At 53.6% G+C, this 26,559-nt stretch overlaps 2 protein-coding genes and 1 long non-coding RNA gene across 5 annotated transcripts in view; 2 read left to right on the top strand and 1 right to left on the bottom strand.

Annotated features, from left to right (window-relative positions):
* The first annotated feature begins 6,670 nt into the window (after positions 1–6,670).
* LOC129637308 (uncharacterized) lies at positions 6,671–9,945 on the top strand. Its single transcript, XR_008707426.1, has 3 exons — positions 6,671–7,154; positions 8,304–8,738; positions 9,004–9,945. It is a non-coding gene; the product is annotated as an uncharacterized LOC129637308 (long non-coding RNA).
* A 2,011-nt stretch (positions 9,946–11,956) lies between these two features.
* Positions 11,957–24,611, bottom strand: MDH2 (malate dehydrogenase 2). Its single transcript, XM_055561334.1, has 9 exons — positions 24,404–24,611; positions 20,870–21,038; positions 19,295–19,378; positions 18,724–18,833; positions 17,195–17,320; positions 14,899–14,976; positions 13,976–14,075; positions 13,484–13,635; positions 11,957–12,280 (listed from the first exon to the last, which is right to left on the bottom strand). The coding sequence occupies exons 1-9, from the start codon at positions 24,467–24,469 to the stop codon at positions 12,149–12,151; spliced, it is 1,017 nt and encodes a 338-aa protein (XP_055417309.1). The 5' UTR covers positions 24,470–24,611; the 3' UTR covers positions 11,957–12,148.
* STYXL1 (serine/threonine/tyrosine interacting like 1) overlaps positions 23,818–26,559 on the top strand; it is a 31,951-nt gene continuing 29,209 nt past the window's right edge. For 2 of the 3 annotated variants that reach the window (XM_055561338.1, XM_055561335.1), the window contains exon 1: positions 23,818–24,058. The gene's annotated coding sequence lies outside the window, so the exon portion shown is untranslated. Of the gene's footprint in view, positions 24,059–24,652; positions 24,829–26,559 lie in introns of those variants that run through there. The other variant, XM_055561336.1, reaches the window with a different exon arrangement.

The following is a 26,559-nucleotide window of genomic DNA, read 5'->3' as shown; positions in this document are numbered from 1 at the left end:
CAGACCCAGGCCTGAAGCCCTGGTGTGCTGCTGACTAGCTCTGTGGATCTAGGAAAGTGATTTAAGCCTCACTGAGCCTCAGTCTCCTCATCTGTAAAATGGGGCCAGCAATGCCTGTCTCTGAGCGTTATGCGCCTTTCCTAATTAGAGAGCATCTCGTGGTCACAGGCTGCAGCGAACTGGTGATGCAGGTGACAGGCCAGTGATGTTCTGCTGCTTTATCTGGAAAATGACAAAACCCGGGTGTCAGGGTCCCAATACCATAGCTGTTCACTCTTCTCCTGATCCAACCCCAAATGCATTTCCCCCTGCTGTCCTTTCTCTCTCCCTGCTCCCTTCCTTGTCGCAAGGCCCCCTTGGAGCCCAGCACTCTGCTGGGTCCTCTCTGCCTTCAGGGACCACCGTGCCTCTTTCTCTCGATGCCTCTCTGCCTGGCCCACTCCAGGCCTCTTCCTCTCTGTCTCCCTCTCCTCCTCCCAGCGCATCACTCTCTCATTCTCTCCGCAGAGCCTGGGAAATTGAGGAGTCCCTTGCGGCAGATGGGCAGGGCTGACCTTGAAGCAGATCTTTAATAAAAAATGAGCAGAGGCAGCAGCCTCCCTCCCACTCCCCCGCCTGCTTCCCCTGCGCTCCCCTCCAGCCTGGGCTCTCTGGTCCTTCGCCTGCAAATCTGCCATAAGGGGCCATTGCTCTGGGTTAAGCACTGCCCCCATTATGGTCCTTTCTGCTGTTGTTCAGTCTCTAAGTCGTGTCTGACTCTTTGTGACCTCATGGACTGCAGCACGCCAGGCTTCCCTGTCCATCATCAACTCCTGGAGTTTACTCAAACTCATGTCCATCGAGTCGGTGATGCCATCCAACCATCTCATCCTCTGTCGTCCCCTTCTCCTCCTGCCTTCAATCTTTCCCTGCATCAGGGTCTTTTCCAATGAGTCAGTTCCTCTCATCAGGTGACCAAAGCATTGGAGCTTCAGACTTAGCATAAGTCCCTCCGGTGAACATTCAGGACTGATCTCCTTTTGGAGGGGGGCAAGTCCCTGGGCTGTGGGAGTGTGAAGGGAAGAAGGTTTTGTTAGAATGGGTGGGGGGTCGGGGTGGGGCAGGGGTAATAGTGTAGAGAGGAAGGGGGTTCTGCTCTGAGGCTGCGGGCCCTGCCTGTCTCTGCCTTAGAGTCTTTCATGAGAATTCCCCTCCCTGCTGAGGCCTCACAAGCAGCTCAATGGTTCAGCCCCACCCTGGGCTGGAGCTGGGGGCCTGTCGTCAGCAGCCTAGGCCTCACCCGCAGACCCAGGTCCCACTCGGCCTGGGCGCAGGAATGAGAGGGACTTGCACTTTGAGCACTGCCGTATCCTAGCGTTTGGCCTCATTCCCTCTGAACCTCCCAACGAGCCCCTGGGCCGGGGATCACTGTCCCATCTCACAGATGACAACACTGAGGCTCAGAGAGGTCCAAAGCTGCTCACGGCCACCCAGCTCATACGTGACCTGGGCGATGACTTGAGCCACCAGCTCCTCCGCTCAGCTGCTGCAGAGATGCCTCCTCCTGGGTCATCCGCTTCTCCTGCCTTCAGTCTTGCCCAGCATCAGGCTGTTTTCAAGTGAGTCGTTTCTTTCCATCAGGTGGCCAAAGTACTGGAGCTTCAGCTTCAGCATCAGTCCTTCCAGTGAATATTCAGGGTTGATTTCCTCTAGAATGGTCTGTACCATGCAATGTGTGGGATCTAACCAACAACTGCGGCAGTGGAAATGCGGAGTCTTAACCACTGGACCACCAGGGAAGTCCCTATGTATATTTTATTTTAATAAAAAAAATTTGTTTTAGATGCTTAGGAGAAGGGAGGGTCAGGGTGAGGAGATAAAGAGAGTAAAAGAAAACAGGAATGCAGCAGAGGGACAAAGGAAGGGGATGGGCGGGCAGAGGGCAGCCCTGCCCCTTCCCCCCGTCACTGTGGCCCGGGATGTACATTTCCTGTTTCCTCGTCGCCCATCATCTCACCATCCCACACTGGGCGCCGACTGCATCCGGGTCCAGAGAGAATCCAGGTTATCCCTGGGGGCAGGTGCCCTGGCCTGGGTCCCTCATCCCCAAGGAGTGTGCAGTGAACTCTTCTTAAAGTCCTTGAGCGCCACACCTGGCTCCACGTGTTCACACCAGGACAGGGCGGGCGGGCGAGGTTGAGGAGGGCAGGGAGGGATGCGGCCGCAGAGATGGCAGCTGAGGCTGTGACCCAGTTTCATCACCAGCCTTCCTCTGCCAGCAGAAGTGATCCCCAATCACCTGAACCTGCCGTACACGTCCATGAGAAACACACACGTTGGATACACATCTCACACGTACCCCATGTACATGTCACATGCATGCAGTCCCGTACATAACCCCTTACACGTGCCCCCCCGCACACACACACTCACACACACTCATGAACACTGTTACATCTCTACACCTGGATGACCCAAACCTCAGACACACACATCACACAACTCCTGGCATACGCAGCACGCACATACTCCCACATCAACATGCGACCCGCACACGTGCATCCACGCACAGACACACACACCAACACCTCAGACCCTGGGACAGATGGCTAGAGCTGGCTTGTAGGATGGGAGGGGCACACCCACGCTGAACCTGACACCCCCCCACCACCGCACCTAGAGGTGGGAGGGGAGCCACTGAGGGTCTCTTTTTCTTTCCATTTTATTTATTTCTTAAAATTTATTTTTCAATTTATTTTTTTGATTGAAAGATTATTGCTTTATCAAACTTTGTGGCTTTCTGTCCGACATCAGCAAGAATCAGCCACAGGTACACCCGTGTCCCCTCCCTTCCAGACCTCCCTCCCATCCCCCTCCCCACCCCACCCTCACTGAGGGTCTCTTTGAGGGGGGGGGTCTTAACCCAGGCCCCACTTATTTCATAGGGCCTTTCCTGGCTGTTCAGTGGCCCAAGAGAAGGCCACAGGCCCCACCCCAGCTGGAGCCGAAGTCAGTGAGCTGGGGGCAGGCCGGGGAGGCAGAGCCAGGGGCCTGGACCACTGCATGTGACCCTGTGCTCTGGGGAGGGGGCCGCTGGCCTGGGAGCGGCTGCCTGGGTGGGACAGGGGGAGCGGGAGGTACTTGGGAATGACCTGCTTGCGTGTGTCTGTATGTGTGTACACGCAGTGGTATAAATATGATGCATTTAATTGCACACTACCAAAAAGCCTCCTTTTTCTCCCCCTGGCCCTGCTTTAATGATCCCTCCAGGGACCCCAGCAGCCTGAAACTGCTTCCTGAATCCCGGCAGCTCAGACAAAGCCAGGCTGGCCCAGACCTGCAGGATGGCGGTGGGGGGGACCCTGCTCCTGTGCCCTGCCTGGGGCTGCCCCAGGACCCCAGCTTCCCCTCCTCCCAGCAGCCTCCACCCTCAGACCCGGAGACTCCCTCGTGGGTCCCAGGAGAGCCCTGACCACCAAGTGAGTAACATGGAAAAAGATGATCACCATTTATTGAGCTCCCACTGTGGGTTGTGGATTGATTTATTTATTTTATTTAAAAAATTTTTTTAAAAATGTTATTTTTTGGTCATGTTGTGCAGCATATGAAATCTTAGTGCCCTGACCAGGGAAAGAAACCGTGCCCCCTGCAGTGGACGGGCAGAGTCCCAGCCACTGGACTGCCTGGGAATTCCCCCGAGGAGGACTTTAGACACTTAATCCTCTCAGCAAGCAGGGGAATGGCCACAATCCAGGTGCCACAGCTTTGGGGATGGAGCGTGGGGAGGAGGTTTGGGGTCTGGAGTGAGGCGACCCCTTCTTGGCCTCCAGTAGCCTCATCTCCCAGGCTGTCCTTTGAGACTACACCAGTCCTGTTGGACTCTCCTTCTGGAAGGCTCTGTGGCACTGGGAAGCTTGGAGTCAAATTTATAGCGTAGCAAGATGCCAGGGAAAATTCCGCCATTCTGGTCCCAGCTCCACATTTCTGTTCCTCTGAGCCCCTTCTGTGCTGCTATTTAACTCTTTCTTGAAATCACTTCCTGTTTGTGCCGAGCCTTGTCTGAGCCATGCTGTCCAGGGTGCGGCAGGCTTGATGTTCTGGTTTTGCACCTTGAGATGCTCGTCACGATAAATGTCCGAAGTCCAATCAGGGTCCCTTGGAGAGGCCTGGCCTCCTCCTGCGGTCTCTTCTGCAGCTGCTGGGACAGCCCCCCTCCAGCAGCCACGGATGACCCTGCTCCTCGCCGTGGAAAGTGCCCCGGGGCTGGGGTCTTCTCAAGCGTCAGTGGGGACTCAGTCCCACCTGCCAATCACCACCTGCAAGATCCCATGACTGAAGCCTCAGTTTACTGATCATCCCACATTGTATCTGTGCCCAGGAGGTGCCTGGCACAGAGGAGCTGGCCCGTGCGTGCATGTTGTCGCGTGAGTCATGTCCGACTCTTTTGTGACCCCATGGGCTATAGCCCACCAGGCTCCTCTGTCCATGGGATTCTCCAAGCAAGAATACTGGAGTGGGTTGCTAAGCCCTGCCCCAGGGGATCTTCTTGACTCAGGGATCGAACCTGCACCTCCTTCACCTCCAGCACTGGCAGGCAGGTTCTTTATCACGAGCGCCACCGGGTAAAAGGGGGCTAAAGTTGCACCGGGCTTTCATCAGGGCGGGGGCTCCTGGGCAGCCCCTCCCTGCTCCCCTGATTGTAACGGGGGCCTCCTCACAGCTGTGAGATGGCAGACGTGGAAGGTTCTGGGTGAGGACAAGATGCTAGGTAATGCAAGCAGGCACTGCCTGGTCAACATCAATGGGCAGCAGGAGGGGCTTGAGGGTCGCATCGCTTCCCCCCTCCCCCACCCCTCCTTTCCTGAGCCAGACATTTCCTCCCCCGACCCCCTCCCCCAGTCTGGGCCAGGTACACCCAACTTCGGTCTCTGCTTTCGCATCTTATGCAGTGCCTGCCACTCAAAACATACACCCCACGTATACACACACCAGACATCTACACAGACACACACACACACCACACAAAATCACCCAGGCCCGTGAAAGAAGCACTCCCAGTCACCCCTGCCCCAGCCCAAGCATCCGATCACCATCCTGGTCAGGAGTGGAGTTAACCTAATTACCGTCCCGTGGTCTGCCTGGCACGGGGCTCTCCGCCTGGCTGGGAGAGCATTAGCACCAGCAGGAGCCCGGGAGGGAGCGGGCTGGGCTGGGAGGAGTTATTTTTAGGCAACGGAGGTGGGGTTTGTAGTCATCTGGGCTGGAGGCTTCGGGAGGAGGGGGCTTCACAGAGTGATGGTGGGGGGTAGTGCTTAGATTAAGGGGTGGCCTTTCCTAAGAGGGACCAGGCTGGCCCTGGGCTCTCTCGGGAAGGAGGGGAGGGGACCCAGAGAAGGAGAAAGAGACTTGCCAAGATCTCCTACAGGAGCTGTCCCGCTGGGCCGGGTTGCCAGCTGGGAAAATGTGAAATGGCTCTAAAGTGGGGAGAAGGCTCTGTGGGAGCTGATGGCTCCTCCCCCCACCCACAGACAGACAGACAGACACAGAGGGTGGGAGCAGGGCGGTGCTTCCCCATCAGGCCTCAAGACAAGACCCTTCCCCATCAGGCAGTGGCAGAGAGGGTGACCTCCTGAGGGGACACCAGCCCCTCTGTGAATGGCCAGTCCCCTCCATCAGCCCTGATCTGGGGTCAGTGTTCCCCCCACCCTCTATGGAGTGCCCCCAAGATCCTGTCTCCTGGGGTGGGGGTGGACATCGGGGAAACCCCCAACTCCCCATAGGGGACATCAGAGCATGGAGAGTCAGCAATCCAAGAAATCCAAGGGTCTGGTGTCAAGACACGGAACCAGACTTCCCGTTCTAGACAGTGAACCAAGTTAACGGACGTTTACACTCAAACACAAATTCATTTGGGGGAGTGGTTGTTGGTGGTAGGTTTTTTTTATGGTATATGAAATCATATAATACCCATTTGTTTTCATGTAATAGGTTGTGGACCCACTCCAGTTTTCTTGCCTAGAGAATCCCATGGATGAAGAGCCTGGTGGGCGACTTAGCAGCAGCAGCAATAGATTGTGGAGAGGCTTTTTTTTTTCTCTTTTTTTTGTCAGATCAGTGCTTCCTTGGAGAGGAAGTGTGTGCATGCTAAGTTGCTTCAGCTGTGTCCGACCCTATGGACTGTAGTCCCCCAGGCTCCTCTGTCCGTAGGATTCTCCAGGCAAGAATACTGGAGTGGGTTGCCATGCCCTCATCTTCCCAACCCAGGGATCAAACCCGCATCTTTTACTTCTTCTCCTGCATTGACAGGAGGGTTCTTTCCTGCTTGCACCACCTGGGAGGCCCTGGGAAGGAAGAAGGGGTAAAACTGCTGGGAATCACCCCCAAAGCCTCGCCTCTGGACCCTGCCCCCTGGCTGATGTCAGGCTGTGGTGGGGGGCTGTGGGGGGCTGTGAGGGGAGGGTGTCAGGCCTGTGGGCTCTGCTGGGGGTGGGAAGCTTGCCCTCTGGGACTGCCTTCCCCAGCCCCACAGAAGGCGCCTCATACCACAGTCGTGCTGAAGTATACAAGCATTGGCTAATGGGTTGGGAGATGCCAAGCTGCCAGGTGATACCTCTTTACCATGGGGCGGACCAGAGGGGCAGCAGCTGTGGATTACGTGGTCTAAGTGTTTCCCAGCCAGGTCAGCTGGGGCAACCGGTCGAAGATCAGCCCGTCTGGCTCTGCCTTTCGGTGCCCGGTTCTGGGTGACCCTGTTCGGCTTCATGAGGGAATTGAATTAAACATCTACACCCGGGCTGCTTTAGGGAGGTTGCCCCAAGCCGTGAGCCTGCAGGCCCGGGGATGACAGGCAGTGGGAGGACGTGGGTGGCCTCTTAAAGTGGGTTAATTGAAGAGAGCCATCTCAAGCCCTAGAGGATTAGAAAGCGGAGCCGTAGAGAAAGGACCCTGCGGGAACTCAGAGGCAGGCAGGGCCTGGCCCAGCTCCCTCCAGGGCCCAACGAAGGAGGCACGCTGCAGGTGTCCACAGGCTAGGCCTTCCCTTCCGGCCACCCAGTGGCTCAGTCCACCCTGGGTTTGGGTTACTTAATCCCCACCCCCTCGGGGTGTTGGACAGAGTGGCCTGTCCCTACTGCCCACTCAGGGCACTGGAGACAGGAGGAGCCAATGGTTACTCGGTGAGCGTAAGTGGGAAGTTATTCTCCGCCTACTCCTCTGGTGGGGCCTGTGGCTTTGAGTTATGGTTATGGGGAGGTGGAAAGTAGTGAAAGTGAAAGTCGCTCAGTCATGTCTGACTCTGTGCAACCCCATGGACTGTATGTAGCCCACCAGGCTCCTCTGTCCATGGGACTCTCTAGGCAAGAATGCTGGAGTGAATAGTCATTGCCTTCTCTAGGGGGTCTTCCCGACCCAGGGGAAAACCTGGGTCTCCTTCATTGCAGGCAGATTCTTTACCATCTGAGCCACCAAGGACGGGGGTGGAGGTGGGTTTTCTTTTGAAACTCCCCACCTCAACCCTTCTGTGTCTCCAGGCCAGTTTCCAGATCTCCCTGGACTCTCTCCCACCTCCATCACCCCTGGCCGAAGGTGGCTGCCCACTCCAGTCGGGGTGAGCAGAGCCGAGACCCACGGGGAAAGCTGACCCTCCAGCCACCGCCTGACCCACTGTCCCCAGGACTGATGCTGCAGCACCAGCCTCCAGCTCCCTCTGCTGGCAGTTTGGGAGAACTACCTGGGAGGTTTGGCCTCCCTCCTGCGAGGTCAGGCTCATTCTGAGCTAAGGGGTCACCCCCTCTGCCTTAGCAGTGGGGAGGCAAGACTCTGCTTTCCTTCTAATTACCCCACATGGCTGGGTCTACCCGGGACTTAAAGAGGAGCTTCTTTGCAGGACCGATTCTGTCGCCATCTAATGACCCCCGAGTGGGTGCCCCAGAGCCTCCTCTCTGCTCTCTACAGACTGGTTGTTGGCTTCCCCCAGCAAAGACTCAGCCAGCTCATCATGGTCATTAACACCATCCACTCAGTCCCCGGGTTTTTTTCCTTGCTGAGCTGGATGGGAGTCGTGTGTCAGGAGGCGACCAGAAGGCAGGGGCTGGCAGCCAATTCACAGACTGCGAGGCGGATAATTGGAACTTGAAAGTGGGGAGCGTGGTTAGTTGAACCTACGCCGCCAATGGGCTGATGGACTGCTGGAGGGTGGAAATGAGGCTGCTGCTGTTTCCTCCAAGTCCCCGTCACCCTCTGCCTCCCTGCCACATGCTCTGGTCCTTGCCCATTCTGCTGCCAAGTGTCACAGGAGTGGTCCTTGTGGCATCTTTTTTCCTTAGGTGTGGCCGGCTGCAAAGACATCACCTGGATCCCTCTCCAGGCTCCTGGGTCACAATCTCTATCTTGACAAGCCTCCTCCCGGGACCCTGTCACCAGCCTGCTCAGTGCCTTTGACATCCTCCCAGTTCCCACACCCACAGGACGAGGTCCAGCTCTGCAACCTGGCATTCAAGACTTCCCGACTCTACCCTGAATGGCCTCACTCCCCTCGTCGTGTGAGCACTGGCCATACCTCAAACCCATCTTAAGCCCATTCTCTTCAGCCCGGGAGGCTCCAGCCTGCCCTTCCGGCCAGCTGGAATCCTACCCCACCTGCAGGGCCAGGTCTGATGGCGTCTCCTCCTCCCTCCTGGCTATCTTGATGGGCAGTCTCCTCCGGTCCTGGCCTCTACCAAGACGTGCAGAAGTAACCTTGTCCTCTTTGGAGTCATTTGGTACTTGATCTGCATTTTTCTCACTGATTCTCTCGTCCCTGACTTATCTGTAAGCCCTAAAAGGCAGGAGCCTTATTGTGAAAACCCTTAGAGAAAAGAACTCTGGGGCAGCCAGTGTCCGAAACATGGTCACTGACCACCTCATCCCCTCGGAATAATCTGGGAGAATCTGGAATATTATAGGTGCTTGGTCCTTGCTCTCAGAACTTCTGACGGGTGGGCACAGAAAACCTGCATTAATTTTTTTTTTTTTTAAACTTGACAGACTTCCTCAAGAATCTGCCTGCCAATGCAGGGGACACGGGTTCAATCCCTGGTCTGGGAAGAGTCCATGTGCCGAGGAGCAACTAAGCCCATGCACCACAACTACTGAGCCTGCATGCTCTAGAGCCTTTGTCCGTGACAAGAGAGTAGCCCCCGCTCGCCCAGCTAGAGAAAGCCTGCATGCAGCAGTGAAGACCCAGCGCAGCCAAAAATAGAGAAATCAAAACTTGGCCACAGTGTGCCTGGGATCTTAGTTCCCAGCACTCCTTAGCATGGAGTCCTCACCACTGGACTGCCAGGAAATTCCCTTAAAATTTTTTTTTAATTGAAATACAGTTGATTTACAATATTGTGTTGATCACTGCTGTACAGCACAGTGATTCAGTTATTCATACGCACACATCCTTTTAATATTCTTTTCCATTATGGTTTATCGCAGGATGTTGAATATAGTTCTCTGTGCTCTACAGTAGGAGCTTCTTGTTTATCCGTCTTATATATAATAGTTTGCATCTTCTAATGTAAACTATATAATAGTTTATATCCCAATCTCCTACTCCACCCCTCCCCCTTGGCAACAACCACGGTCTGTTTTCTATGTCCGAGTCTCTTTCTGATGTAGATAAGTTCGTTTCTATCGTATTTCAGATTCTGCAAATAAGTGATGTCATATGGTATGTGTCTTTTTTAGTAGGATAATCTCTAGTTGCATCTATGTTGCTCAAATGGCATGATTTCATTTTTTTTATGGCTGAGTACTAGTCCTCTGCATACACATGCCACATCTTCTTTATCCACTCCTCTGCTGGTGGATGTTCAGGTTGCTTCCCTGTCTTGGCTATTGTGAATAATGTGGTTACAAACACAAGGGTGCATGTATCTTTTTGAATTATAGTTTTGTCTGAATATATGCCCAGGACTGGGATTGTTGGAAAGTGAAAGTTCCTCAGTTGTGTCCGACTCTTTGCGACCCCATGGACTATACAGTCCTTGGAATTCTCCAGGCCAGAATACTGGAGTGGGTACCCATCCCTTCTCCAAAGGGTCTTCCCAACCCAGGGATCAAACCCAGGTCTCCTGCACTGCCGGCGAATTCTCTACCAGCTGAGCCTGGATCACGTGCTTAGTTTTCTGAGAAACCTCCATACTGCTTTCCACAGTGGCTGCATCAGTTTACACTCCCACCAACAGCGCAGCAGGGAGGAACCTGCATTTTAAGCAAAGTTCTTGACGACCTTATGTGGTAACCCCTGGTGTATGGAGATGGGCACTGACCTGACCATCCTAAACTAAGACAACTTGCTGAGTCATCTGCACTAGGTCCTTCCTGTCAGGGTCACGGCGAGGATCCCAGGGAATAGCAAACACACCCCAAAGAGAGCTGGCAGAGTGCTTCACATATAGAATCACCGGGAGGAATTAGTCCAGCAGCACCATGAGGTTCACAGCCATGCTCTTCCTAGGAGTGAAAACCCAAACCACCTAATTACCCAACAAGAGTGGAATATATCTTATAGTACATTCACCTTAAGGATTACCCAGCAATTAAGCAGGCGATATGGGAAAATGCATATATACTTAGAGAAAAGAATCACATGTAGTGGCTGATCTCCAAAGTTGGCTCCCACAGGACCAGGCCTTGGGTACTCAGGGCCTTGAGGCTCTTCCCACCATGGACCAGGGCTTGCCTTGTGACTTGCTTAAGCCACAGGGATGTAGCAGAAGTGATGCTGTGCTGGTTCCGAGCCTAAGCCTTAATGCCAGGCAGCTTCTGCTCTTGCACTTTTGGGAACCCTGAGCCATCAAGAAGAAACCCGCGCACCCCACTGTGGGGGCCTCATGGGGCCCAGCTGTCCCTTCATCCCCCCCAGTAGCAGCCGTGAGCCCGAGACATCATCTTGAACGTGCCGGGCTGGCCAGGCCCCTAAACCTAGCAGAGCAGAATTTTCTGGTGGAAACTTAACTACAGAGTCGTGAGAAATTCTGCACAACTACAGTGTGCTTGTTACAGAGTAATAACCAGCAGGACAGGTTGCACGTGGCACAAGCATTATCTCTGCTTTTGAAATATGCAAAATTAACGGCATAAATGCTATCATCAGTGATAATTTCCTGCTTTATTATTTGGCTTACATTTTAGGTTTTCAACAATGAACATTGTCACTTGTGTAAGAAAACAGCGATGTCATACTTGACATTTAATTAGGGGGACAAGAAAGCTGCAGATAGAGTGTCTGTCCACTGGGCGAAGCTCCACCCCCCACCTGCCTTTCACTGAAGGTCATCACCTGTCGTCAGGAGGTTCTTTCCTAGGTACGGAGCTCAGTTTCCATTTCAGAGGCCAAAGCTCAGTTTCCATTTCAGAGGCCAAGGCTTCTGGGGAGCAGCCTGTGCCTGAAGGGAGTCGGGCCTCCCTTTAATCCCCCACACTTATGTTAAGCCCAGCTTATGAGACAAGGCCCCTTCCGGCTCCTGACGAGGACAGGAACCCCCCTGGTGTCCGCGGCCCTGTGGCGGCAGCTGGTGTTCCGGCTTGGCTGTTCCCGCCCCTGCCCAGCCTTCCTCACGATTGTCACTGCCACTAAATATCAGGGCTCAACGAGAAGAGGACGAAATCCAGCCAGTGGTGGCTGGTTGCCGGGCCAGAAAAACCACGGGACAGGAGACAGCAGCCTGGTGGCGGCCACTGAACAGCAGCGAGTGGGGGAGAGGACACGAAGGAATCGGGCCTGAGCGGGCCTTGCCCAGCTCACACGCCCGGGGGCGTGGCAGCTCACAGCGCAGGCGTGAGAAGCAGTTACTGATCGAGATTTTAGACCTGTAGCTACTGAGGAGACCAGGATGCCTCAGTCTAAATTTTAAATAACATGTAGTTCTGACTTGTGATGGGAGAGACGCCAGACACTCTGCAGTAGGCTCTAATGGGGAAGAAATCACAGTATTTAACTGGAGGAGACCTTGAAAAAGAAAATCAAAGCCTGCTTTTATTGATGCACCGACAGACTGACCGAGATTGGCAAGGGGTGGTTCGTTAATACAATCCTCCTCAACGAAGCAAATTGAAACGACAAAAGTATCTGAAACAGCTTTACAGTGACGTGATGCCTTAATAAGTTAAGGAGACTGACTGCTCGCTAAGCGCCTTCTCATTTCATGTTCTTGACAAACTCCTCTCCTTTCTTGATGGAGGCTTTCAGCTCAGGGATGGCCTCAGCAATCATCTTCTCTTCGAAAGGGGAGACCTTGCCGATGCCTAGATTCTTCTCGATGCCCTTTTTCTGAAGGAGAGAGGGGAGATGGTAATATTTTACAAGGAAGCTTCCCTGAATGAGTTTGTTACAGAAGAGCCTGCTTGTAACTTCATCAGCCCTGCCTAGCCTGTCTACACCAGCGGCCGGCGGCTTTGGGCAGCCTGCGGAGGGAGTCACACGCGTCGGGGATGGGACGGGACAGGAAGGGACGGGTGTGAGCCGTGCCAGGAACTCAGGCTGCTGTCAGCCAGCCCCGGGCTGGGGGCCAGGCCCTGGAACTTGCTGTGCGTGCAGCCCGATTGCTCACACGCCAGGTCTGTCTCCTCATCTGCCTCACAGAAGGCTGCCAGGACAAACCTGGGTCAGTTGGTACACAGAGAATTCAATAATTAGTAACACGAGTTGTTCTCCCCAACTCAGAGCTTATTTCTTGGGACTAGTTTCTTTCCCAAGTTGGTTAAGGACTGAAGAAACATTTAAATGTCCACCAGAACCCAATGTAAATACGTAGGTAAACACTGGTTATTAGGAAGACAGCAGCCTGGCATCCAGGCCTCCTCAGATGCTCCCTGGTCAGAACCATCAGCCCGGGGCCTCACCATGCCACACACACCTGCTCAATGGGCTCCGGGACTGACCTCTTCAGAATGAGTCCCGGGGATTGTGGACACCAGGGGGCTATGGGAAGGGCTTCTTTCTGGGCATGAGAGGAAGGATCCCAACAGGTGCCCACGGCTGAGACATGGCAAGCTGCTCCCTGAACACCCGGCAGGAGTCAAGCAGACCGGACAGCTGCCCAAACCAGCCTGGCTGAAGCCGGCAACCTGACTAGAAGGGCCCTGTCCCAGCGGCCCAGGAACGTCGGAACTGAAGGTCTAACAGTGGTACAGGCCTCGGCAGGCCCTGGGCTCAGGACAAGCGCAGGCTGCTGTGCGGAAGCCGCTACTGGGAGCTGTCTGCAAGCCGCCTCGGGACACGAGGGTCCTGTTAGGATGGCTGCCCTGGTGGTCACTGCTAACCAGCTGCTGGAGCCATGACAGCCCGCCAGCCCCACAGACGGAGGTGTCTCCCTGCTCCTGATTCGGTGGCGCTTCTACCCTCCAAAGGTGGCGGGACAGTCCCTGCTCATGGATATCCAAATCACGGAGCGAAGGCTCCGGGTGCAGCAGCTGACTCTCCACTACAGAACGCGCTCCTCCTTCAGCCAAGCCCCGCCCCCCAGGTACGTACCCCCAGCAGCAACGGTGTGGAGAAATACGGACAGTCCGTTTCTTGGGACTTAACGAAGGAACATTCGACGACTCCTTCCTTCCCGTTCATCGCGTCCACGAGGGAGAAGACAAAGCGGGCTCCAGCATATGCCATGGACAGGGTGGCAGAGCCTAGGAGGACACAGGTGGGTCAGCCATGCCAATGCTGCGACCTGGAGATCCAGGCGCACTCTCCCCCCAGCTGAAAATCCACCTGTGTAACCTCCAGCCTTCTAGTCATCGGGAACGTATGTCAGCATTCCCTGACCCGACAAATGCATGAATGGCATGGAATTAGCTCTGCTGACCTCAGACACCACTCCACACCGCCCAGCAGGCTGAGCTGCCCTCTGACTGGGGGGTGGCATGTCAAGCGGATGGAGGTGAAACTGAGAATAGGCCCTGCTCCTTGCCGGGCGGTCGTGTCTTAAGCTCAGACTCTAACCAGGGCCCGGGGCCACCCGAGACCTACCCGCTCCGGCCTTCGCCTTGACCACCTCTGTGCCAGCTTCCTGGATCCGACCGGTGAGGGTGGTCAGCTGGTCCTGGGGAAATTCCACCTTGGGGGTGCACTGCAAGCAGAAGCCACAGGGACCACGTGAGCAGGGCCAGGCTCCAAGGTCCCGCGCCCTCCTAGGCCCCAGCCCATAGGGACCGGGCATTGCAGTCATGTGGGAAATCAGGACCCTTTCTTTAAAGAAAAAGCTGACTTTGTTGGGAGGTGCAGTGAGATCCCTACTCATTTTTTAAAAACTTGTTCTATTTTGGACTAATTTTAGACTTACTAAAATGCTGTAAAAATAGCAGGAAGATTTTCCTCACCTGCCTTACCCTGACGTTAACATCTTACGTAACCAGGATGCAGTTATGAAGAGCAGGGAATCAGTATCACGCGTGATGAACTAGACCACAGACTGTATTCACTGGTCACCAACTGTCCCCCTACCTCCCTCTGCTGTTCAGGGTCCTGGCAGGGCCCACGGCACTGAACGCTCGCTCTGAGGGATGTCCATCAATTCAGAGTTAAAGTGTTTCCTCAGTATCTCCTTCCCAGGTCACAAGGTGATTTATCTCATTCTCAGGGGTGTTTACTTCGTCTCCTCATTTTTATACAGAGACCTTGCCTGCTCTGACCTAAGCGGGAAGGCAGGGGGTGCTTCCACCGGCAGTTTTCAGTGTGTGGGAGCTGGCTGTTCTAACACCTTCTGGCTGCACTCGCTCCCACAGCCCCCAGGCCCCAGACAAGTGGGGTGGGGCTGCACCCACAGTGGGAATCCTTTCACAGTAACCACGGAGGGTGAGGTCTGCCTGCCCCAGGGCCCCACCGTCAGCCACTGAAGGGCGCTTGTGGGCTGGGGGCCTCCGGGCGAGGAGACACACACCCATGACACGCACCTGGGAGATCAAGGGGATGATGGTTTTCCCAGCGTGGCCACCGATGACGGGGACGTTGACTCGGGCTGGGTCCAAATCCTGGTCAGGAAAAGCGTGAAGTCTGATTAATTTTTAAACAAGCGCTTTGAGTGTCAAACACGTCATACGCACCTAAAGCACCAACACTGGGAAAATCCACAAAACTCAAGAACAAAACAAAGGAGCCGGGAAAGAGGCCGCGGGCGGCTCCGGCCACGCTCACCTCTCCCACCAGCCCCCGCGCCCGCATGCTCTGACATCAGCTTGAACACGTGCAGCGAGGAGTACCTCGCCGTCTGGTGAGGACATGTAAGGTTCTCCCTTCACAACGGGCTGGAAACTGCCTCCCTGGAGAGTCCCAGCTGGTCCCCCTCAGCCTGACAGCTTCCTGGGACCAGAGGACGGCAGCCCTCCTTCCCACACCTGCCGTCACGCCCGCGTCAGCCCAGACTCATGTGCCCACAGTGTTCACCGTGAACAAAGCAGATTCTCTTTCCCTCACACGAGAGCGAGATTCTAGAAAAGCCAGGGCTGAGAAGTCTGTCAGCTCAGTGATTGGAACCAAAAGGAGGGAACCATGTGGAAAGGGGTCACAACGCCACAGTTGGTTAAGCGGGGCTTGTTGCCACGGCTGATTCACTTGTTAAACCTGAGGCATGATTGCCCGCCTCCCACCTCCCGCCGAGAATCTGCGAATCAGATATTTCTTATCACAGAAAAAGACACTGGTGGGAGTTATGGGAGAGGGGTTGCTGCTGCTGCTGCGTCGCTTCAGTCGTGTCCGACTCTGTGCAACCCCATAGACGGCAGCCCACCAGGCTCCCCCGTCCCTGGGGCTCTCCAGGCAAGAACACTGGAGTGGGTTGCCATTTCCTTCTCCAATGCATGAAAGTGAAAAGTGAAAGTGAGGTCGCTCAGTTGTGTCTGACCCTCAGCGACCCCATGGACTGCAGCCCACCAGGCTCCTCCATCCATGGGATTTTCCAGGCAAGAGTACTGGACTGGGGAGAGGGGTTAGCAGTCCCCAAATGCTGCAGCTGCTAAAGAGAGATGCCCTGAGTCAGGAACCCGCTTCACCCAGCAAGGGGAGCCCAGTCACAAGGGTGGGCAGGCTCAGCAGCAGAGGGCTAACGGAGCAAGGAGCTTGCATAGGGTGCCAGGCTGGGCACCTGGGACATGGCACCAACAATCCCACTCCAAACACACATGTGCTGAACTGGTTATTCAATCCAACTGTCTCCGGAATTGTTATGGTTCAATCATGTCCAGCTCTTTGCGACCCCATGGACTGCAGACTGCCAGGCTCCCCTGTCCTTCACTATCTCCCAGAGTTTGCTCAAACTCACTGTCTCTGGAATTAAAGCGTCTCTTTCCACTTCACTCCACAGAGCTCCCAGGCCCTGGGGCCACGTCTCAGGATCTGCCCCATGGAGAAGAGAGGCTGAGGAACACGCCACAGCAAGAATGGCAGTGGAGAGAGGTGCTGAGTGCAGGGGCGGAAGGTGGAGGTCAAATCCTGTGCCTGCCCGTCTCTCCAAGCCACGTGCACGGCAATTATTCCTAATTGGCGGGAGGTAGGATGGGAAACCTCCTCTGCGGAGTCACAAAAAACGGCCTTAAGCTCAGGAGGGATGTTTACTGGGGAGGGAGGAGTGGTTCTGCAGGGTCCACAACCAGGGACTTTAGACAGTGAGTTGTGAAACACACTGAGGACTCCGGACCTGGTGCCGGTGCCACACCCAGCCCAGGACAAAGGCAGCTCAGGAAGAAGCCGGCAGCTGGCGAGAGCAGAGGGGAGTCTAAGTCACCAGTGTTCCCTAGGAGAAGCGAATCAGGACACAGACCGGGGTAACAACGCTGACACTATCTCAGGAGCTTGCCCAAGCCCATACTGTTTGCTGATCTTATCATTTGCCTAATGATGAGCAGGTCAATTTTGCAAAGGCCAGTTATCAGAGGCGGAGAGTACCAGGAGCACAACCCGCTCCAGTCAGCCAGAGACCCCGGGAAAGCCTGCACCCTGGATGCCGCGGGGAGGAGACCGAGCTGGTCAACGCAGGCGCTGGCCAGTCTCAGCCCGCAGGTGCCCATCTGCATTCCCCACGAAAACGTGAGAGCTGCCGCCCATGAAGGCGGTGAGCTTTGAAGACATTTAACACTACCCTCCGGTTACACGTGGCCTATCGGGGCCCTGGTGTCTTCCACGCCCATCAGTGAGCCAAGGATGGACACGGAGGATCAGAAAGGCCACATGAAAGACGCCCGATGCAGCTCTTACCTTCAGCTCTGCAACGAAAGCGTTGGCTCGGACAATGTCCAGGGTTGTCACCCCGAAGATTTTATTGGGGTTGTACACTCCATGTTTCTTGAAAACTTCTGCTGTGATTGGGATGGTGGAGTTAACCTAGTAAATCCAAGAGAAAGGCAGAATTCACCTGCATTCTGAGAGCAGAGCCATGCGACAAAAAGAAAAATCTCATCCGACTATTAGCAAGCCCGAAGGTGTCACATTAAGTTGCCCTGTCTGGTAACTGAGCCTCACCATGGAAGGCCCCCTACTCTAAAAGACTGCTTCGTGCCCTCGCCCCCCACCCTGCCATGTGAAAGAAGAAGCCCTTCACTGCTGCGGGCACTCTTCCCCTTGGTGACCTCCGACCCCAAAGTTCACATATGCATGTGACCCTTCAACAGTCAACTTAAAAATGTAACGAAGGCTCCGCAGGCCAGGTTCTGCTCCAGCTGGGCCTTAGGCCCTAAAGACCATTCTTAAAAAAAAAAACCAGCCTAGTACAGGGCTTCAAGCTCAGATGGCCCAGGGCCAAGTTCCAGCTCTGGCACTCTGCATCTTAACTCTGGGCAAATTACATCAACTCCCTGGGACTCAGTTTCTTTGTCTGTAAAGATGGAAGACAACGACCTCATGAGGTTACTATGAAGGTTAAGTATCTTAATGTACGGCAAATGCTTAACATATTACCTGGTACATGGAAAGAAATAAGACAAAACCAGCAAGATTTATATCAGGTACCGGTTAATCAGCTCCCCAACAACTTCTGACCAGTGGCCCCTGAGGAAAGGGGAGCTGCTTGGAAAGGGCAGGACCCCCTTCTAAAAGGCCCTGGCCTCAAGCTCGGGGTGTTCACCTGTGGCCACGTCCCTCAGTCAACAGCACTGTCCCCACCCTTCACCCGGGTCCTTCTCGTACTCGGAGACCAGAGTCCAGATTCAATCAGGAGGGAGGGACGGAGGAGGCTGCTGTCAAATGCAACCAGGGGCCCTGCTGGGGTGGGCATGCGCGCCCTAGCTGACTTCTCAGGGGGACACAGCTCCCGACCCGGAGTTTCTGAACTGAGGAACAATCTTCCTGCAAAACCCAGCGAGCAGGGCCTGGGGAGGGGCGAGTGGGGGCGGCCATGTACGTGATCAGGTGTGAGTGTGAGGAGGGAGAGGCCGGAGTGGCGGGAACTGCAGAGCCTGAGTGGAGCACAGTGAAAGGAGCTGACAGGCTGTTGCAATCTCGGCTATGGGCAGCCTGAGGAGCGGACCTGCCTTCCGGGTGGAAGGACTAAGACACCGAGAGGGGAAGTGACCTGCCCAAAGGCACATGCTTGATGGGAAATTCAGGTTACCATTCACATGGTGTAGGCCAGAAAGAATCCTTAGGAAATAAATTTAAGGCCTCTTAGCATGCACCCCCTTTATCCACTTCAGCACATCAACCTGCTCATTCTCCACGCTAAGCACAGCCGCACACTGAGCTTTCAGGCGGCACTTGCGGCCGCCCACCTGCCAGCGGCGGGCACTTACCGGATTTGAGATGATGCAGATCATGGCTTCCGGGCAGTGCTGGGCACAGGCAGCGGTCAGGGTGGCCACGATCGTGGCGTTGGTATTGAACAAGTCATCTCGGGTCATACCTGAGAATGATCCAATTCAATATTGTTCACAGAGCACAGGACGAATTTCCAAACACGTGCCAAGTGCTGTGTGCTTGTTGTTAAAGAAGTTCAAATGTGAGTGACACAGGGTCCCTGTCAAGTAAATCCGTCTTGTAGGGAAAACGGCCCAGTGTGACAAGTGCCAAGACAGAGGTCGGTGTGGATCGAGTGTAGGGACGGGAGATAGGGGGTTATACCCGAGGAGGATCAGTAAGCCTTCCAAGGCAGAGATGCGTGGAGAAAGGGCGTTCCGTGCAGAAAACCCAAGAGACTGGGCAAGGGGACCCAGTGACCCGTGCAGGGCTCTGTCTGCACCCCACAGGCATCTGGGAGCCTGGAATCTTTTCTGCAGCAGAGAAAAAACCAGCTCCGCTTTTCATGGAAAACCACATCCTTAGCTGACTTTCAGGGAGACACTAGGCAAGGCTTTCAACACACACCTGGTTTTCTTGGGACTCCCGCCGGAATGACCACCACATCGCAGCCCTTCAGGCAGTCTGGCAGCTGCTCAGGTCCGAGATAGCCTGGAAAAAAAAAACACGCAAGTGAGCAATTTCACAGTTTCCGACCCGCAAAGGCCAGCACATCTACACAGACAGAGCCCAGGAGGACAGCCCCACCCAGGTCCAAATCTGACCACAGGCCTCAAGACAGGATGGAAGGGCTATCTGTGAAGGGGTTCCTCTCCTTGAGAACTACCGCCATGGTCTGGACGACTCCGGCTGGCAGGACAGTCCCTTTCACTCCACTTTCCAGAGCCTCTATGGCCCAGCCCCCCTACAGAACGGCATAACCATCCAACTCAGCCACTTGGCCTTATCTGACACGACTTGCCAGCACCTCGGAGTCCTGCTCAGCTCCTGCTAAGAGCTGCTTATTCCACATCACGGTCATCCTAACAAAAGCTCGACTTTGGGGTGAGACCAGAAGGTGCACTGGAGGCCAGGAGAGAGAATCCACAACACACAGGGACTCTACACATTAGCACCGGCTTTGTTTATTCCTATCACCTGAGGAGAAGAAGGTTCGCTTTCAAACATCTCAGGGGAATTGGCTCCAAAGACCAAAATCTGCTTTGATTTGACTTTTCCCTATTGTGTGAGCTTCTGGAAACTCTAAAATATACAGCCCAAGAGAAAGTAAGCCAACTAATGCACAGGGACCTTGGAAGGCACACAAGCATGTGACCTGACAAGTCAACCTTCTGTACTGTCTACACCCACTGAAGACACGTGCAAACACCATCGGCAGCCTCATACCATCAGTGGAGACAGGAAGCAGTACGAGGTTCCTGTACAGCAATCTGACATTCTACGGTAAAAGCTGTAAAGCAGCCGTACTTACTCATTCTACTTTTACGATCCTAAACAAAATGTAAAGATAACAAGATGCTTATGCTTACATAAATATTTATAGTACAGCGCAACACAAAACAGCTCAATGGCCAACAGCATGGGTATAACAATAAATAAACTGTAACTTACAATACCTCTTTAAAAATGATTTTACCAAGAATTTGGTGACGTGGATAAACGCTGCTATAATGAGCAGGCTATACATAACTGTATGTGATTATGAATGACTTCTTGGATAATATACCTATATTCATTTCAGATTTCCCTAAGGCGGCCGTGCTTTGAAGAAGCTGGCGGAGGAAACCCTGGGGTGGAGGGATGGCCCAGCCTGGAAGGCACCGGCAGCACACCAGGGGCAGCACCGCTTACTGCCCCCACATCCCTGGAGGCTCCCCCTACCCCTACCCTCCTATTATTTTAAATCATAAAAAATTTTAAATGGGAAGATCAGGCCACTGTTGTTTTTCTGAAAGACACTAGTTACATTTTTAGAGACAAGTGCAAAAAGCTGCAATAATTAATAAAAGTTAATTCTAAAATGGACACGGAAATCCCAAGTCTCTGAACACCTAGTTCCACCCAAGAATCTCACTCTAAACCTGGATCCTGGTCTCCTGGAGAGAAGAGATGAAAGGTCTGTGGGGTCAGCGGGCCCAGTACCTTTCACGGTCGCTCTGGTCTCGATGTGGCTCAGGTCGGCGGCCACTCCGGGCGTGTGAGCGATATCGTAGAGGGTCAGGCGGCTCACCAACGGGCTGTTCTTCAGAAGAAGCGAAAGCGGCTGCCCAATTCCTCCGGAGGCCCCCAGCACGGCTACTTTAGCATTGTTCTAGAAAAAGGCACAGAGAGAGGACTCTGAAGACGGAATCAGCATTAAAAGGATTCACACGTAAAAACTGCAGTCTACGGCCCCTGGCCTCTTTTACTGCAGTGGTCCCAAACGAAGAGGCGAAGTTATTCCTACCACCCCAAAGCCCTGTTTCTTTCCGGACGTTCAGAGGCATGCCTCAGGAAAACGGGGGACAACCTGTGCCTTCAGGTGCTGTGAGCGTCAGGGCACACTTCTCCCGTGCCCTCGAGAGACAAGCAGACTACTCACGCGGCTGCTGGACTGCTAACAGAAGCCTCGCCTGCAACGTGCAGTTTTAAAAACTATAAACAAATATTTCTGAAATCCTACCAATGGGCCAGTGCTTGGACCTGGGGGCTGTAGGAGTGAAACAGACCTTGGCCAGCTCCCGAGTAGCCAGGCAGTGAGATGCCCAGGAGCTGAGGGCAAAGAGCTGTCCTGAAGCGAAGTCCTGCCCTAAAGCTCACTCCCCTTACACAAGAGGCACTCTCCCCTCTAGGTCTCACGCAGGGCCTAACCCAAACCCCAGCCATCCTCAGGGAGGCTGCTTCCAGCCTAAACTCACAAACGAGAAGGGGAGCCTATCCTGGCAAGCAGGCCAGGAAGAAGACAAACTGAGAAAAGAGCCTCCGCAGGAGTTCGAAGGCCGGTACACAGTCCTGGAGGGCAGCGTCTACACTAAGGCTGCACGTCGTGTTCCTTAGCAACCGAAGCCACAATACCGGACTTCTGTCAACAAAAGCAAACCCAACAAACCAAACCAAAAAAAAGCCCTCAAAAAACCACCTCACACACAGTGTGATCTGCTTGAAGAAATTAAAACTCGAAAGGGGATATACTACAAGTTAGATTCAAATTCACGTGTTTTTTTTTAAAGTTGTACCCCTGACTTCACAGAAAAGTAGCTGGACCAACCACCCAGAACCTCAAGTCTGGAATCTCACCCACCTCTGGAGCTTCAATGATCACCCTCACACCTTGTCCTGAATCCCAGGGACTCCCAGATTCCAACTCCACATCTCCAGTTCTGTTAGGCATTCCACTGGTCCCACTAACCCAGATGTGTAAATAAATTTATCCTCGCTACCTCTCCCATCCCTGTCCCCAAATGGCACCTGTGTTCATCCACATTCAAACCTTTATTCCTATCTTCTGCCTCTTTCCTTACTGGAGACACCCAGTTAAGACAAGAAGGAGCTGGTATCTCAAACATCTTCCTAACCTGCCCCTGATTTCCATTGTGATTCCACTGTCTAACTTAGGTCCTCAGCTCTACCTCTCGACCATCCTCCCCCAAATTCAAAGGTTTCATCATTGCCTTGCTCAAAAATCCTTTCAAGTTCCTCATGCCCAGATTTCTCAGCCTGGCTCCCACGACTGACCAGGGTTCCGACACGGGGAGCACAACACAGTCCCCTTGGTGTGCGGGATGAAATGTCAAAGATTATGTCTTCATTTTTATCTAACAGTTAAAAAATTCATATCTACCAAGAAACAGACAGACCTGGTGTCCTCAACTAGGGTCCTTGGATCAATCAGTCCCGTGTGACAAACAAGATGAATGCAACACACTCTCAGTGGAATGAGGCCATGTTACTTTTTGTATAAGGTTTCATCAGCTCGGCTAATATTTATAAAAACATAACTTGTAAATGGTGGAATCTTTACAGTGAGATGAATCTCTGGTATTGCAGGACAGCGCTTGATCTCTTCCTGACAAGCTGTTGCCAGATTTCACATCCCTTCCCAGTGTTTGGCACACTGTTTAGCAATGGGCATTGAAAATGGATATATAGTAACACTTCCTTCACAAGTTTGCTTTTTAAAGTCTGTATAACAAACTTTATTTAACAGCTTGTTTTTAAATTTATTTCTTGTGTTTATATATTAGAACATTAGTACATACAGAGACATAAATACACGCAGGTTGAATGCTCACTCCATTTTTCCGGTTAATGACACGGGATCTAAAGTCTCTAGGCTAATGCACCATCTGGCTCAAGCTCATCTTTCTGACTTCTACACCTGCCTTCTCAACGACTCTGTCTGTATGTCCAGTAGGAATTTTAAACTCAGCATATCCAAACCTGAGCTCCCGATATCAATACCACCCCCAACTCCCATCACTCTTTCCGAGCAGTTTTTCCTACCTTAGCAACTCAACTGCAAAATCCAAAGCCTTGGTTTTCTCCATGTTCCTTCTTCTCTCAATACCCCTCATGAAATCATAGCAGCAAATATGGGTCTTATCTTCAGTTAGGTCCCTTCCCCCACTCCTCAGTGTCACTCTTCAACACCCCCTCAGGTCCTAGGGTCCTAAGCTTACTCACTTTTGGCGTAAGTGCTGCTTCTCACTCATCCCAGTATCACCTGCAGCACCCAACACAGTTCTGGACAAGTAGATACTCAAAGGTACTTATGTGTGTATTTATTTTCCAAATGAACTGAACACACAGGAGACGGGTCTGAAAGGTGGAGGCTAAGAAATGCAGAACCTCATTTAACAATCACCTCCCTTTTAGGGCAAGGTACTTAAGAGGCGATGTGGGCATTCCAGGGTTCTCTTACTTGGGGTGTATTAGAATCACCTGGGGCACTTGGTAAAAACAGAGGCCCAGGAGGTCCTACCTCCTTCACTGACCCTCTGTCTCTGATCTTTATCAGTATTCTGGTGATTCTGATACACACTAGAGTTTAGGAATCGCTGCCCGAGACGGCTAAAAATAGCTTAGGTTTAAGCAGTCCCAGGCCAAGTCCCAGGCGGCCCACGGCAGGCAGCAGCCTTCAAAAGATCCTTAAGAGGAAGCAGAGTCTTCGGGTTCTTAGAGGGAAGGCTTGGTGATTCGAAAAGAAAAAATCACAGTGGTCAGGAGAGGGGAATTTTAATCCTCTGGCCAAAAGACTGTGTAACCTTGGACCAGTGTTCTACCCTGGGTAGCTCCGTCTGCACTATCAAGTTAAAAATTACACAATGCTTGTACGGAAGCTGCAACAACAAGGTTAGTCTCTCAAAATACTACGGAAGGTAAGTTACTTACAGCCCTGGCTTCTCAAGCTTGAAGGAGCACAGGTCAAGAGCAGACTCTGGGGGTGAACTGGCAGGCTCGGAGAAGCGCCCCGGTACTGGAGCTGGACTATTTCCCACCTCCCTGATTCCGGGACTTTCTCCCGCGCACCTCCCGCCCAGTATCAGGGCCGACCCAGCCGACACAACTGCGGGTCTGCACCAGGCGGCCCTGAGGTCCAAGCCGACTGACCCGGGGACAAGGCTGCTCGCGAGCCAGGAACACACGTGGCCTAGGCCGGGGAGCCTCCACCTGCAGGCTGCCCCTCGCGGGGCCTACCTGGGCCGAGGTGCTGAAGCTGCGGCGGAGAGCGGCGCCGGCAGGCCGGGCGAGGGCGGAAAGCATGGCTGGGACGGGCGGGGCGCGGACAGGCGGGCAAAGGAGCTGTCACCAGACAAGTGACTCCAACGACCTCCACACTGCACAAGACCTCCCGGCTCTGCTCCGCCTTGTCTCGCGAGAGCGGCGCTGCTTCCGGCGCCCCCACGTCCCAGCTCTCGCGGTATCTCGGCACATCCGGGCTTTCTAGGAGGCCCGCAGAAGGGTGCTTCCCGGAGCGCAGTCCTGGGCTGGGTCATAGCGCTGGTCGTGTTGCGTGCGGCCTGTGAGGGAGACGCGGTCAGAGTGGGAGGGAGAGTCCGCACTCGAGAGGTGGAAGAAGACGGGCTGTAGGCTTGGAGAGCCTTAGAGGAGCCATTTTGCAGGTGGGGCCCCAGACAGAGGCTCTGACAGGGCGACCGGCCGAGGTCAGGTCGGAGGCCCGACGGAATGGGTGCGATCGGAGCCGCTCTTCCCCTCCGCCAGCTCTGCCAAACCCACCCATCTTGTTGTCCCTGGGGACTGGAGGGGTTCCGAGCTCTGGAAAACTCTGGAAAGGAAATGGGGGAGGGGAGGCTGAGAGCCCCGGGATTGAGGTGGAGGATGGGGGCTCCTCTAATCTGTCAGTCCTGTGCACCACCCCTGATCACACACAGTCCGTCCACTTGTCGTTCCTCCTGATGCCCAGTACCTTCTATTAAGTTTACAAAGCTTTAGGGACACCACTCCCGAGAATGACAGACCCTGAGCACTGACTCATCGCTAGAGTTTATAGATGCGGTAACAGATATCCAGGTGATAAAACTTGCAAAGTCACGCCGTCCCTTCACCTCTGGTCGGCCCAGCAATGCTGTCAACCTGGCCACATCGTTTCAGCTTTAGGAGCCAAGAAACCATGTTGAGCACAGTTAAAGTGGGTTTGTTCAGAGTCCACCACAGAGAAAGTGAAGACATGGTTTTTGCTCACTGGAAGCTTACCATTCAAATGTATCAGTATACTTAGAAGCTCATTTGTCCTGCTGTTATTTTCTGGGGGTGCAGAGACCTCCTTGCCCTTCAAAAGTTCAGGGTCAAGTGGGGCAGATCGGTGTGTTGCAGGTTGTTACCTTGGAGAAGTGTGCAAACCCAGTGAGGGGGAACCGATGACAGCCTACCTGGGAATGGGGAAGCAGGAGGTGAAAAAGAACAGTTAGCCCAAGTACTGACGAACATACAAGTAGGAGGGTGCGCGTGATGACGGGCTTACTCTTTCCTGCCTCCTTTCCATTTGTTCATTGAGCTACTAAGATCACTTGCTTCACAGATGAGCAAGGATCCACACATTTTCTGCCTTTAAGGAGCTCACAGTCTAGTGAGACAGGTACATTGCAAGCAGCATGATATGGGCTACACTAGAGAATTATGAGGGGCTGTGGGAACACAAAGTGTACGTTAAGGGAGTCAGAGAAAGTGAGGTTCTACAGGAACAGATCACCTTTAATGAGGTGAGAAGGGGCAGCAGTCAGATGAGTGAGCTGCTGCCCTAAGTGGAGAAAAGAGGAGGTATATATAGGCAACATAGATGCAGAAATACATTGTCTCGAGGGGGCTGTTTTTCTTCAAGATTGTTTGGATTAGTTAACTTTTAACAACAAGGGCAAGGAATTCCTGAGACTGGCTGGAGACTGGGACTGGCTGGGAGCTGGACGTAATCAATCTTAATGTCCATTCCTTCCTTCGGGGGGCGAGGGGGGGTCGGGGAGTTCTTTGTTCTGTATAGAATGGTGGGGGAGACCCCACCATTGGAGGGGAGTTTTAACTCCAGGCTATTTTGAGCCCTGTAGCTTTCCTTCAAAAAGGAGGTCTATCTAACTCAGATTTGGGGTGGAGGTGGGGGCCATGTGAGAGAGGACTTTGGAGGATGAAACATCTAAGCTGAGATGTAAAGGAAGAACAAGAGTTAGACCATTCAGCACCACAGGAGGGAGAGATCCTTGCTCATGGGCTTTGGAGTTCCCAAAGGAGGGGCACTGGGAGTTGGGCATTTAACAATAGAAAGTGTTCAGATGAGAAAGAAAGGGAAAAGAGCCCAAAGGAAAACCTGGAGGAGGGGACAGTGAACAGATCATTTCTGCTGG

Source organism: Bubalus kerabau, chromosome 23 (assembly GCF_029407905.1).
Source record: "Bubalus kerabau isolate K-KA32 ecotype Philippines breed swamp buffalo chromosome 23, PCC_UOA_SB_1v2, whole genome shotgun sequence".
Taxonomy (NCBI): Eukaryota; Metazoa; Chordata; class Mammalia; order Artiodactyla; family Bovidae; genus Bubalus; species Bubalus kerabau.
Note: the sequence above shows the minus strand (reverse complement) of the source record. Positions and strands in the feature narration are given on the sequence as shown.

Bases quoted from the DNA above. Each gene is read 5' to 3' on its own strand.
- MDH2 (XM_055561334.1), bottom strand. From the start codon at position 24,469: ATGCTTTCCGCCCTCGCCCGGCCTGCCGGCGCCGCTCTCCGCCGCAGC. The intron at 14,076-14,898 runs GTGCGTGTCATG...TTCTGCTTGCAG, and splicing joins TCATCCCCTTGATCTCCCAG to TGCACCCCCAAGGTGGAATT. The intron at 13,636-13,975 runs GTAGGTCTCGGG...GTGTCCTCCTAG, and splicing joins CAAGGCGAAGGCCGGAGCGG to GCTCTGCCACCCTGTCCATG.